The sequence below is a fragment of the Carcharodon carcharias genome, chromosome 6 (genome assembly GCF_017639515.1).
Source record: "Carcharodon carcharias isolate sCarCar2 chromosome 6, sCarCar2.pri, whole genome shotgun sequence".
Lineage (NCBI taxonomy): Eukaryota > Metazoa > Chordata > Chondrichthyes > Lamniformes > Lamnidae > Carcharodon > Carcharodon carcharias.
The window spans coordinates 132,865,761-132,878,340 of record NC_054472.1 but is presented as its reverse complement, the minus strand read 5'-3'; the positions used below and the strand labels follow the sequence as shown (position 1 = coordinate 132,878,340).

The following is a 12,580-nucleotide window of genomic DNA, read 5'->3' as shown; positions in this document are numbered from 1 at the left end:
GTATTGTGGCTGGACTAGTAATCCAGAGACCCAGGGTAATTCTCTGGGTAGCTGGGTTCAAATCCTGCCATGGTGGAATTTGAATTTAAAAAAACCCTGGAATTAAAAGTCTAATGATGACCATGCAACCATTGTTGATTGTCATAAAACCCCATCTGGCTCACTAAGGCCCTTTAGGGAGGGAAACCTGCTGTCTTAACCTGATTTGGCCTACATGTGACTCCAGACCCACAGCAATGTGGTTGACTCTTAAATGCCCTCTTATCAAACTGCTATGAAGTCTCATGGCATCAGGTCAAACATGGGCAAGGAAACCTCCCACTGATTACCATGTACCACCCTCCCTCAGCTGATGAATTAGTACTCTTCCATGATGAACACTTGGAGGGAGCACTGAGACTGGAAAGGGCGCAGAATGTACCCTGGATCTCCAACAAGAGAGGATCTAACCATCACCTCTTGACGTTCAGTGGCATTACCATCACTGAATCCCCCACTATCAACATCGGGGGGTTACCATTGACCATAAACTGAGCTGGACTAGCCATATAAATACTATGGCTACATGAGCAGTCAGAGGCTAGGAATCCTGCAATGAGTAACTCACCTCTTGACTCTCCAAAGCTTGTCCACTATCTGGCAAAGCAGATCTGCAAGGTCTGGAGTGTGGTGGAATACTCCCCACTTGCCTGGATGAGTGCAGCTCCCAGAACACACAAGAAGCTTGACGCCGTCCAGGACGAAGCAACCCGCTTGATTGGCACCACATCCACAAACATTCACTCTCTCCACCACTGACACACAGTAGCAGTGTGTACCGTCTATAAAATGCACTTGCAGGAATTCACCAAGTCTCCTTAGACAGCACCTTCCAAACCCACGACCATCTAGGAGGACAAGGGCAGCAGGTGAGACCACCACCTGCAAGTTCCCCTTCAAGTCACTCACTATCCTGACTTGAAAATTTATCACCGTTGCTGGGTCAAAATCCTGGAACTCACTTTCTAACAGCACTGTGGGTGGACTACAGCAGTTCAAAAAGGCAGCTCACCACCACCTTCTCAAGGGCAACTAGGGATGGGCAATAAATGCTGGTCCAGTCAGAGAAGCCCACATCCCGTAAATGAATTTTTAAAAATTGTCTATAAAAATAAGGAGCTGCAAATGTGCCTTTAAGTATATACAAAAAGATAGCCAGAAGTTAAACAGAATATCAATAACCCTAGAGCCCAGTACTAGATGAAACCCTGTTATTGAACATTAACAGTATGGCTGGAACTTTAGGGTTTGCTATCATTTATGGTGTTTTGCTGCTAGAGATTTCAGTTCCAATAAATATGTAAATTACGTGTCTGAGGCACAGGCTGCCTTTATAGAAGTTCTAAGTGGAAAATATTATAGAATCACTCATGAATAATTTCAGTCTTCCAATAAGCTTAGACTGAATGTTCTATATTGTCATATTTGAGAAACTGCAGAATTAGTTTGTTACTATACTTGGGACTGGTGAAATTGTATTTGCTTGTGATGTTAAATGGAAACTGTGAGGTTGTAGGTCAGAAATAGGGCTACTTCATTGACATTTCAGAGATATTGGACTAGATATTAACTGATTAATGCACTGGCAGCGGGGTTGTGGGGGTGGGGTGGGGGGGTGAGGGCGGTGGGGTGGGCAGTAGCACCTGGAAGTTTTTGCAGCTCACCTGTCAGTGGCTTTTAACACAGCCATTGCATCAGCACCCGATTTCCAGGTTACTGACCAATTGGCACAATGGGGTAACTGTGCAATGATGATCCAAATGAGTCTATTTCAGCTGAGGTATTTAAAGGGACCCTGCTAAGATGAAAGTTGAAAGGTTGTCCAAATGTTTCAAAAGGGCAAAGAACTGCAGCACAGGATACAGGATTCACTTCACTGATGTCTCCTAGAACTGATGCTGCAGCTGTAAGAGCTTGCAATAAGATTTTCTTTCCTATTGATGGGAGGAAGAAGCCTGCCGCAGAGAACAAGAAGGTTTGCCTGGAAATTACTGAGGCAGTCAGGAGTAGAAGTGCAATACCACACTTCTTGATACGATGCCAGAAGAGCTTTAATGAACTCATCAGGGCAGGAAAGGTGAGTGGTGTAGCACATTGAAGTATATCCTGATGTGCTTGTACCCCCAATGCACTTTACTGCCCTCCCAAGCCTACTCCAGCTCATTTCTCATCATATTAATTTACCTTGTGGGTGCACCCTTTCATCTTTGTCTAGGCAATTCCTCACATGTCCATCTGACCATCCTTCATTGAAACTCATCCACATTTTAATGCAATGCCACACCTACCCTCATGATGACCCTCCACAAATGTTGTTCATCAATCTTCTCAGTACATTCCATCACTTTTACTCATAGATGTCTTCTCTCACTCCTTTCAGGAGAAGAAAGGACAGGTTATTAGGGAGACGCAGAGAACCAAAGGTGGCCGTCCAACCATCTCTATGCTGACTGTAACTGAGCAGGTGGCACTAGAGATAAGCTGACTCTCAGCATGCCTAGCCATTGGAGATGGATAGATATGGCTCTCCCAATTATCTGGTGACAAAATTAAATATCAGACAGCCAAATAGCTTAGAGTACTCACTCATGTCGATTTGATGCCAGAATCTGGAATATAAAGCTAGTAATCTGGAACACAAAGCTAGTATCAGTACTAGTGATCATGAAACTATCATCGATTATCAAAAAAACCCAACTGATTCACTAATGTCTTTTAGGGAAAGAAATTTGCCATCCTTACCTGGTCTGGCCTACATGTGACTCCAGACCCATAGTAATGTGATTGGTTCTTAACTGCCCTCTGAAATGGCTGAGCAAGCCACACAGTTCAAGGCAATTGGGATGGGCAACAAATGCTGGTCTTGCCAGCGATGCCCACATATCAAGAAATATTTTTTAAAAACCAGACGCCAGTGAAATATAACCATTTGCACAATGATGACTAAGCACCCTCTTACCTTGACAGTTCTAAATCACTGATCCATCAAACACCCCCCATATGAGGTGGCGTAGAAAGTGGACAAAAACGCCTCAGGGGAGGTCACTCATTTGAGGATGCACCATCACATGATTCAAAGCCGACCATCCATCAGCTCAGGTTTACATACATTGATAGAACCAGCAAGTCAAGTAGTGCACTGCCTCATGGTGCCTTAAACATCAAAAGAGCAAGAGCAGATGTTGGAGAATGGAGAAAGCATTGGAGGGGTCAAGACGCTCTAAGCTTTGTTCAGCTGGATGCAGATGCTGAATCTGGGAAGGAGATGAGGGAGGTAACATTTGAGCAGTAGCAAAAACTGCATGAAGTTCTGTCAGCTTTTCCAGCTCCACTGTACCCTCTTTTTTTATTCTTCATTGCCCATTCTTAATTGCCATTTAAGAGTCAACAACATTTCTGTGGGTCTGGAGTCACATGTAGGCCAGGCTAGGTAAGAACAGCAGGTTTCCTTTCGGGATTTTACAACATCAGTAGAGCTTTTAATTGAATTCAAATTACACCATCTACTATGGTGGGATTCAAACCCAAGCCCCCAGAACATTACCCTGGGTCCCTGGAATACCAGTCCAGTGACAATACCACCACACCACCACCTCACCGCTTGGAGAGAGATTGGAGGACTCCATCTCTAAAATGAGTGACAAGAGTCTTCACAATGATGTCTACATCTTGGAAAGACTGGCCACCTGTATGAAGCATCACATGATGAGTGCATGCAGGTCCTCACCAATTGGGAGAGAATGCTACCTTAAAATAGGATTGACAAAACCATAGCCTTGACCCATCAGCAGCTCACTGATGTGCAACACAGTGCTACTGGTCGGACAGCCCTGGGTGGAGCCCTTTCAGGCTCCAGTGAACATTGGACAAGAACATCTCAACAGTCAGGAGAGGGCTCTGAGCAGCCTATCTCTAGCTCTGCTGAAGCCATCAGGCAGAATTGTCCCAGAATTGTCTAAGAGCAGTAGTGGACAGGAAAAATGATGTTTTACCCGTCGGCTACAAAAGCAGGTTTTCATGCCATTTCATCCTCTTCCTGCCTCATTAATTATGCAGCCACAGCGAATACATCATCTTGCTGGTGGGCAGCTGCCAATTTGCCCACCACGCCATTACCTTGCTGCTTCCTCACACAGTGCACCATATTTAAACTGCAGTCGTGCACACAGTTCTCAATGCTTGCAGCCCAGGGCTGCTCCGGTGAAGACATGGCCCCAAAAACCAAGAATATTGCAGTCCCCCGATTCAGTAACACATGCCTGGGGCACCTTCTGGATGCTGTGGAGGCCCGCTGTGGTGTCCTCTACCCATGCTCTGGCCGCAGGAGGCCCATCAGTCTCACCACTCTGGCTTGGGAGCCAATGGCAGAGGTGGTCAGTGCCAATGCTGCACAAAATGCTGCCATCTAATGTAGAAAATGGGTGAATGATCTCATCTGTGTTGCCAGGTAAGCCAACCATCTCATCACTCTAAACTCACACACTCACAAGCCTATCACACATTCACTGGCATCTCACTCACTGCCAGCTCAAGGGATGTCACTGCTTACTTTCTTGCACACACCCTCACATATCCATCTGGCCCCATCTCCTCTGGAGACTACCTCCTCAGCCCTCACCATCTTGTGGCCACTTGTACAGATCAACATGTGTCCCCACACACACCCTGGGATACCCCCTTTCCCAGTACAGCCCTTGTCCTGCAGCCTCTTCCCTTGCCTGAGGCCACTTCTCCCCATTCCTCAAGCAAGTCCTAGCCCTGTGGTTGTTGAAAAGCCACACCTGTCTTCTGGCTAGTCTGGTAGGTAGACACCTGCCTATGAGCCCTCCTAAAAGTGATGTGGTCCTGCCTGCGAAGCCTGGCACTGATGTGCGCAAATGCTACCTGAAGCAAGGTAGGCAAACAAACCTCAAAGTCCCAAGTGAAGAGCAGCATGCCAGATGCACGGCGCTTATGTACAGTTGTGAAACACATTGGCGTGCAATTATGCCGACGTGCCCAGATGATCCAGCGTGTGGGGATGTTTCCGGCGAGCAGGGCATATAATGAGATGCTAAAGTATTGAAAGTAGGTTCCCAACATGCGGTGGTGGGAAACGCAGCCCGCCATTGACAGGTCAGAAGGACAATTGTTAGCTGGTTTCACAACAGCATAAAACCGATTTTTGGCCTTCTCACCATATTGTCCACTCACCCCCAACAAGACACCTGCCGCCAATGGGACTGGGTGATTCCGCCCTTTGGGATTGAACCAATTGGATTAGTAGAAAAAGCAAGAGTAAAAATTGAAGTTGCACAATAGAATGCCCATGGATTTTTAACACAATGTTAGATGTTAAATTTCTGTTTAATTTTTCTGTCAGATTAACTTATTTGTTGAATCATATTCCTGTCTTGCATATTTTTCTCTGTTGGCTTGTAGTGGCCTTCTTGCTTGAGATGAACGGTAAGACAAGTGTTACAGGCACGTAATGGGTATTTGTGACAGTGATGCTTTGTTGATTGTAAGTTTGTTTTTTATTGGGGATGGTGGTGGTGAGGGAGGTGCTGAAAGTGGGACAAGTGGATTCAGAATTTGGCTGCAGGATGGTTCACTGCTTCAGCTAACTGACGCATGCCAGATTAGGACAACCAGATACTCCAGGCAACTGTATATGGCGCTGCTGGTGCTCTTGCCCCATCCAGTCTCTCCTCCTTCTCTTCCTGATGTTGTTCCTCTACTTCCTCATCTGGAGAAGCAGTGCACTCAGCACATTCTTTCTTTTGGCATTCCAGTCCATACTGTGTGCTATGATGTGCATTACTGTGATTCTCAATACCCGGGCTCATGCGTACTGATCTGTCTCCAGATCTGTCCAGGCACTGAAAGCACATTCTCATCAGCTTGATAATGCTTTTGTGGTGAGGTGGCTTCAATTCTATCATTCATGGATGTCATTATCTGGGCTCCTACTGGATGTCATCAGCCCTGTCCTCGAAGATGTGACCACTAACTCTGCTTTGCAGTGTGAGAGCTCAGGGATGCTTGACTGGCTGGGAATCTTGCATATGTGAATGATGATATCTTTTCTGGCTGCTCACGAGTTGCACATTGATGCAGTAGGAACCCTTTCACTTGACAAAGATTCCAGGGTGATCTGGGGACACTTTGAAGCCAGGTGTGCACAGTCTGGGCCTGTGGGAAACCTGTGGGAAGCCAAGCGCCGCTTATTCCAACTGGTCTCATTGGTTGCAAATTGCACATAATCCCAGCCCTAGCAAACATAGCAGTGGTCACTTGCAAAATGCATTCGCAGGCAACGGATTACAAAATTCTGCTTTGTATCATTAATGTTTACACATGTTAATGCTCCACCCAGTTTCTGCCAATTGGCCATGGGGTCACAAAGCACAGATCAGGCCTTTGATTAGGGTATTCAAGGCTGTTTTAGATGATGACCCATTCACTCGAAAATTGCAGCTGACAGTTTGGCACCAGAGCACTTCTGGAGGGGTGATGGGGCTGGGGGGATGCATGGAAAATTGTGTCCTGCAATTGGTCTCCCAACTTGAATTTTGCATCCAAAAGACTATTTGATAGTGATGAGTATCTCCCCCATTTCTATAGTTTTTACATCTCCAGGAAGAAACACAGGTTGCAAGTCAAAATGCTGTTTACTTTTAATGAGTATCCTTAGCATAGGTGAAACTATTTTATAACTTTCAGATTTAGGGTGTCGGCCGCCCTGAAAATCCAATGCTAGTGAACTTTAGAAAGCACAATTTCTGTTGCATTACACAGACAACATCTGCCTTAATTTGTATAATTATGACAAATATAGCTTTCTTGTATATTCATTAGATCTTTACACTCCACCAACTATGCAATTAGAATCAGTAAAAGATTGAATTGCCACCTTTCACAACCATGTAATTTTATACAGTGTTTACAGTGCTTTAAGCCCCAGTGGCTTGTTCTAAGAAAATCTAATTTCAGCTATGAGTTTAGCCCTTCGGTAGCATGAGTCATCTGACAAGCTTTCATCTTCTATTAAAAAGGAATTGTGCATGATCAAAATGCCCACTCTCTTCATTGTATAGTCATGCACCTTGAGCAGCCTCTTCAAAAGATGACACCAATTGTCACCTGATCCAAAAAGCAATAATAATCCGTGTGAAGCTGGTTGATGGACTTTCATTGTTTTATTACGGGTTGTGAGCAAGCTAATAGCCTTTGGCAGAACTCAGAAAGGAAAGGCCAGTGAACATCTATTGCCTTTGCAGCCTAAACTCCATTTGCCAGCTCATTGAATTCTGTTCATTGAAGTCTCGGCACAGAAATATTAATTTTTATTTTGCTTTGTTTTTGCCACTAGTGTTGCATTTCATTATTTATAATGCACTCACAATTAACACTTGAGGCCAAGCAACATTTCTTTTGCTATTATTTGGAAAAAAAACTGCTTTGACCATTTCTCAATACACCTTATAGCTAAGAATACACATTGAAAAGGTTTTGAAACAGGGGAAATTATTTAAAATAATAATAATTTCGACACCTGACTGGGTCAGAAATAGGCTTGTTATCTTAATCTCAACATTGAAATGAAGCCTGTGCCTCTTTCTGGCAAATGCCAGGGCCATCTAAAAATAAAGCCCCAACTAATTTAATGCTAATAACTCAAATGCCTATGAACATTATGTGCAACACTCTGTGCTACTAAATTTGTATATTGTAACACTTGTTTCACACTTTACGATGTTGAATTTAAAGCTTGCTCCATTATCATATAGATCTTCTATCAGCTAGAAGTGTGTTCAATTCCATGACTTCTGATTCAGTCCCCCAATTAGCCAATGGATTTGAGATACAAATAAGGAAACAGAAAGCAGAAGGGCCAATTGCGCAAAGCTTCGCTTTTATCAAGAGTCCTACTAACAATGCAGAGAAGTTATAAAAACCTGAGCGGATTTTATGGCAACAGTATTTGGGAACTCAAACGTGTATTATTGGTAAGCACACAGACTTATACTATCCAGCATGCACTGACCTTCAGATAACATTCAGAATAGTTAGTGATGACTCATTCCAAGAGCAGTGAATTTTAGCACAGTACTAAGCTTTGCTCATACTTCATCACCCTAATAAACACACCAGTAATATTACCTAGTCTGCAATGCATGCATGTTTAAAGCTAACGACAGATGCAGTGTTTGCAAGAAACAACACCTGAGTATTTTTTTCATTTGGGAAAAAAGCTATTAAGTCAGCAGAACATGGAACTTCATCAGGTGAGTTCCCAGGGTATTTTGGGTATCAGGACTTCTCAAATCAACTTCATGGGCAGGATTTTTCAGTCGGCATGAGGGGATAGGCCCGACATGCTGGTCCGCAAAATGACAGGCAATGACTTTGGGCGTGCGTCCCGACGTCATTGCGCTGTGTTGCGATGTTTTGTTCGGCGAACCCGCGCTGGAGTCGATTATGCGCCTGCCGATATGTAAACAGCCTTTTAAGGCCATTAAGGAAGTAATTAATGTAATTGTTAACACTGCCCGTCCAACCTTAAGGTTGGCGAGCAGGAGAAAAGGCCAAGCGGCCTTCATGATTTTAAGGGAGCCTCATCCACGAGCGGGCTGAGGTTTCCTAAAGCTTTCATTAGTTAAATAAATAATGTTTCCGAAATATCAAAATGTGTCCCATCTCATGTGACACAATCACATGAGGGGACATGTTTAATTAAATTTTTACTGCATTTATTTAATAATTTCAAAAGCCCTTCAATCTCCCTGAGGCAGCTCCATGCCTCAGGGAGATTGAAGCACTCTTTCATGCGCATGCACGAAAGAGCATTGGCCCCGACTTTCCCTCCTCCCCTCGCCTGCACAGGTAGGACTGAGCGTTGTGGCTCACATATTATGCTGGGCAGGCGTTAATTGGCCAGCCCACGTAAAATGGCAGTGCAGAGCCAATTGTAGGCAGCGATCAGCTCCGCAACCACCCCCACCCACTCTTGCCGAGCACGTCCAGGAAACTGAAAATTTCTGGCCTTGAGTTTTAATTCAATTAATGTTCTGAGACTGAACAGGGAAAGGAGAGAGGATAAGGATAGGAGATCAGAAATTCCCCAAGTAGGGAAACTGGGGAGAGGAAATGAGAAGAGATAAAGAAACATAGAGGTGGATAGGGAGGAGGAAGAGAGAGAGAGAGAGGGGTAACAGGGGATGGGACAAAAAAACAAAAGCAGGAAAACTATCTCAGCAGCAAGAGCCTTCAATACCAAAGAATTAACTTTGTTCTCCAGTTAGCAAAGATAGCTGAGAATCAATACCACAGCCACAACAACCTCTATTTATATAGTGCCTTTAACATAACAAAATGTCCCAAGGCACTTCACAGGAGTATTATAAAACAAAATATGACAGTGAGCCACATGAGGAGATACAAGCTTGGTCAAAGAGTTAGGTTTTAAGGAGCTTCTTAAAGGATGAAAGCAAGGTGGAGAGTGTAGGGAGGATATTCCAGGGTTTGAGGCCTAGACAACTGAAAGTGTGACCATGAAAAGTAGAGCAGTTAAAATCAGGGATGCCAAAGGAGCCAGAATTAGAGGCACACAGATATCTTGGAGGCTTGTGGTGCTGGAGGAGATTAAAGAGCTGGGGAGGTGAGAGGCCATGGAGGGAGGGACATCCCTTCCTGGTGTTCCCGAGCTTGCCTTTGCAGCTCCAGCAACAGTGACACGACCGAGTCCAGAGGCTCATCATCTGACTTGGACTCAGCAAATTTCTGGCCTCCAGCAAACCTCCAAATGCCGGTGACCTGGGAAGGCCATGCCTCCGCCGGCTGTGGATCAGACAGTGCAATGTGCTTACCAGATTGTGATTCCGTGTCTATTCTAAAGCTAGGTCCCACTGAAGTGTGTGTCTCTGCACTGGTGGAGGGTGTAGGTGAGCGCTGTGATGGAACTTCATGGAGGGTGTCTCCAGGTTCCCCTTCGGAGATTTCTTCAGTGCTTGATTGGAGGCCCTGGGTCTTGGACTCTGTCACCTGTTTGGCAGATATGCCTGCAAAATCAAGGGGAGATAATTAGTGCATGGCAGTGGCCTGTGAAACAGGACACATCACTCACAGCATAGTTGTCTGATGGATGTTGTACTGATGGACCCTTACTTGGTAGAGCAGCGCCGACCTCACCTTCACGCAGGACCGATCCAGATTCTCACTGTCAGCTGAATGGCTCTGTTTTCAAAGTCCGTGAGGATATTGATTTTGGGTATTCTGCCACCGGTGTGCGACCTAGCTCTCTTGTTGTGTACCAGCTTGTTCTGCATGGATAAAGATGGAGACAGTGTAAGCAGGACCCCTGCTGGACCAGATGATAAACGTGCCTGGCATGTGTGGGTGGTGAGTGGTCCCATGGATGGGCTGATGACAATGAAGGTGTATGTGAGAGAGTGAATAATGATGTCCCTTGGACTGGCAGTGAGTGAGGACCCTGTGGATGTGTACTGTGTTTGTGAGTGAGTTGAGAGTGATAAAGAGAGTGACTCACCCTGGTGAAACGGAGATCGTTCATCCTCTTGTGGCACTGAGCGTCTGTCCTCTTCTGAAGTGTGTTGGCACTGAGCCATGCAGCCTCCACCTCCCAAGCTGATTGGTCATGTTGCTGCCCATCCTGCGGCCAGAGCAGGAGTACAGGACATCCCAGCGGGCCTCCACAGCATCCAGCAGTCACTTAAGGGACCTGTCATTAAACTGGGAGACTGTGGTCTTTTTGCCTTTGTTGGCCATGTCTCCTGGGCAGCTGGTAGCGATAGGTGGTGTGCTGGCGGCCGGCATGATTTAACAGCGGAGTGATGGCAGGAGGGCAAACGAAAGCCCACCTGCCATGGAAATGGTTTCCCAAGAATGCATAAATAATGAGGCAGGTTTGGGATGATACAGCGTGAAAACCCACCATCGCAGCCAGTGGGTCACTTTACCCACCCGCTACCGCACTTAAGAGCAGAACTGGGAAAATTCCACCCCACGTCTGCAGTACTGTGTACAGTTTTAGTCTCTTTATTTGAAAAATGATATCATTTTATTAGAAGCAGTTCAGAAAAGGTTAATTCGACTCATTCCTGGGATGAAGGGCTTATCTTATGAGGAAAGGTTGAACAGGTTGGGCCAATACCCTTTGGAGTTTAGAAGAATGAGTGATCTTATTGAAACATCCAAGATCCTGAGGCAACTTGACAGGCTGGATACTGAGAGGATGTTTCCTCTTATAGGAGAGACTAGAACTAGGTGACACAGTTTAAGAATAAGGGGTCTCCCTTTTAAGACTGAGATGAGGAGAATTTTTTTTCTCTCAGACGGTCATTAGTCCGTGGAATTCTTTTCCCCAGAAAGGGGTGAAGGCAGGGTCATTGAACTTATTTAAGGCTGAGTTAGATAGAGTTTTTTATAGACAAGGGAGTCAGGGTTATGGGGAGCAGACAGGAAAGTAGAGTTGAGACCACAAACAGATCAGCAATGATCTTATTGAATGATGGAGCAGGCTCATAGGGCCGAATGGCCTACTCCTGCTCCTAAGTCGTTTGTTCCTATGTAATGTAATTACTATTCCAGATTATCTTAATTCTGATACTACCATGCCACCCTGGCCATATATGACATAAGATTTTGCATTTAAAAGTCTATTTTACCTATTTCATAAACTCGATATTAAATGCAGCTTTACTCACTTTCTTTGTTTTGTCCATTGCCTTTAATATAGAAATATTCAAATCCTCCAGCGCTGCCAGTACATTCTCATATTCTCCTAAATGTTGAGAAAAATACTCTGAAAAGGATAGAAAATGTTTTCATTTAGACAATGAGCCAACACAGCACTGTAACTGTTCCAAGCTTCACCTGTGTACAAAAGCCATTTGTCTCAGTTCTGTTTCCATTGTAAATTACTTTACATACAGCAGAACACTTCTACCTCAAAATAAACTGCTGCTGTTACTTATTTGAATTAATTATATAAAAGCGTGAAAATGAAGTGAAAGGACAGCACTGTGTCAATCAAATTTTTTATTTTTAAGATTCAGCAGCTATAAATGAAACCTTTCATTTTTCTGAATGTGGCAGAATAAAAAGAATTTTATTCCACACCCTTTCTGAATGTAATATATTCTAATCCTGTGCTTTCAGCAATGGCAGAGAAATTGGGGAAAATTTCAATCTGGGAAAGTATCATTAATATAGTTTACTAGGTGCCGCTGTTACAAAAATAATATAAGAAAACATGGAAAGGCATTTAGCTGGACAACCTATTGCTTCCATGGAATACAAATAAACTTCTCAACCACGAACTCAACACAATCTCATTTAATTCCTGAGGAAAAGTTTCTTCCTGCCCTGCCTAAAGGTAAATTAGGCAAAGCTATAGTTATCTCAGTTACTTTTCATCCAGGAGAGTAAATTATTGCTGTTATCTATAATTCACTCACTTCTCCATGGGCAAAATTTTCTGCCTGTCGGGCGTGCACAGACCGCCAGGTCCAATGTAGGCTGCTCACAATGGCCAGTT

General features: G+C 44.4%; 1 protein-coding gene across 1 annotated transcript in view; it reads right to left on the bottom strand.

The window, feature by feature from the left end:
• LOC121278831 (N-terminal EF-hand calcium-binding protein 1-like) overlaps nucleotides 1–12,580 on the bottom strand; it is a 273,038-nt gene that overhangs the window by 197,948 nt on the left and 62,510 nt on the right. Inside the window, exon 5 of the mRNA XM_041189290.1 lies at nucleotides 11,748–11,845. Within this exon, the coding sequence (XP_041045224.1) occupies nucleotides 11,748–11,845 (98 nt within the window). The remainder of the gene's footprint in view (nucleotides 1–11,747; nucleotides 11,846–12,580) is intronic.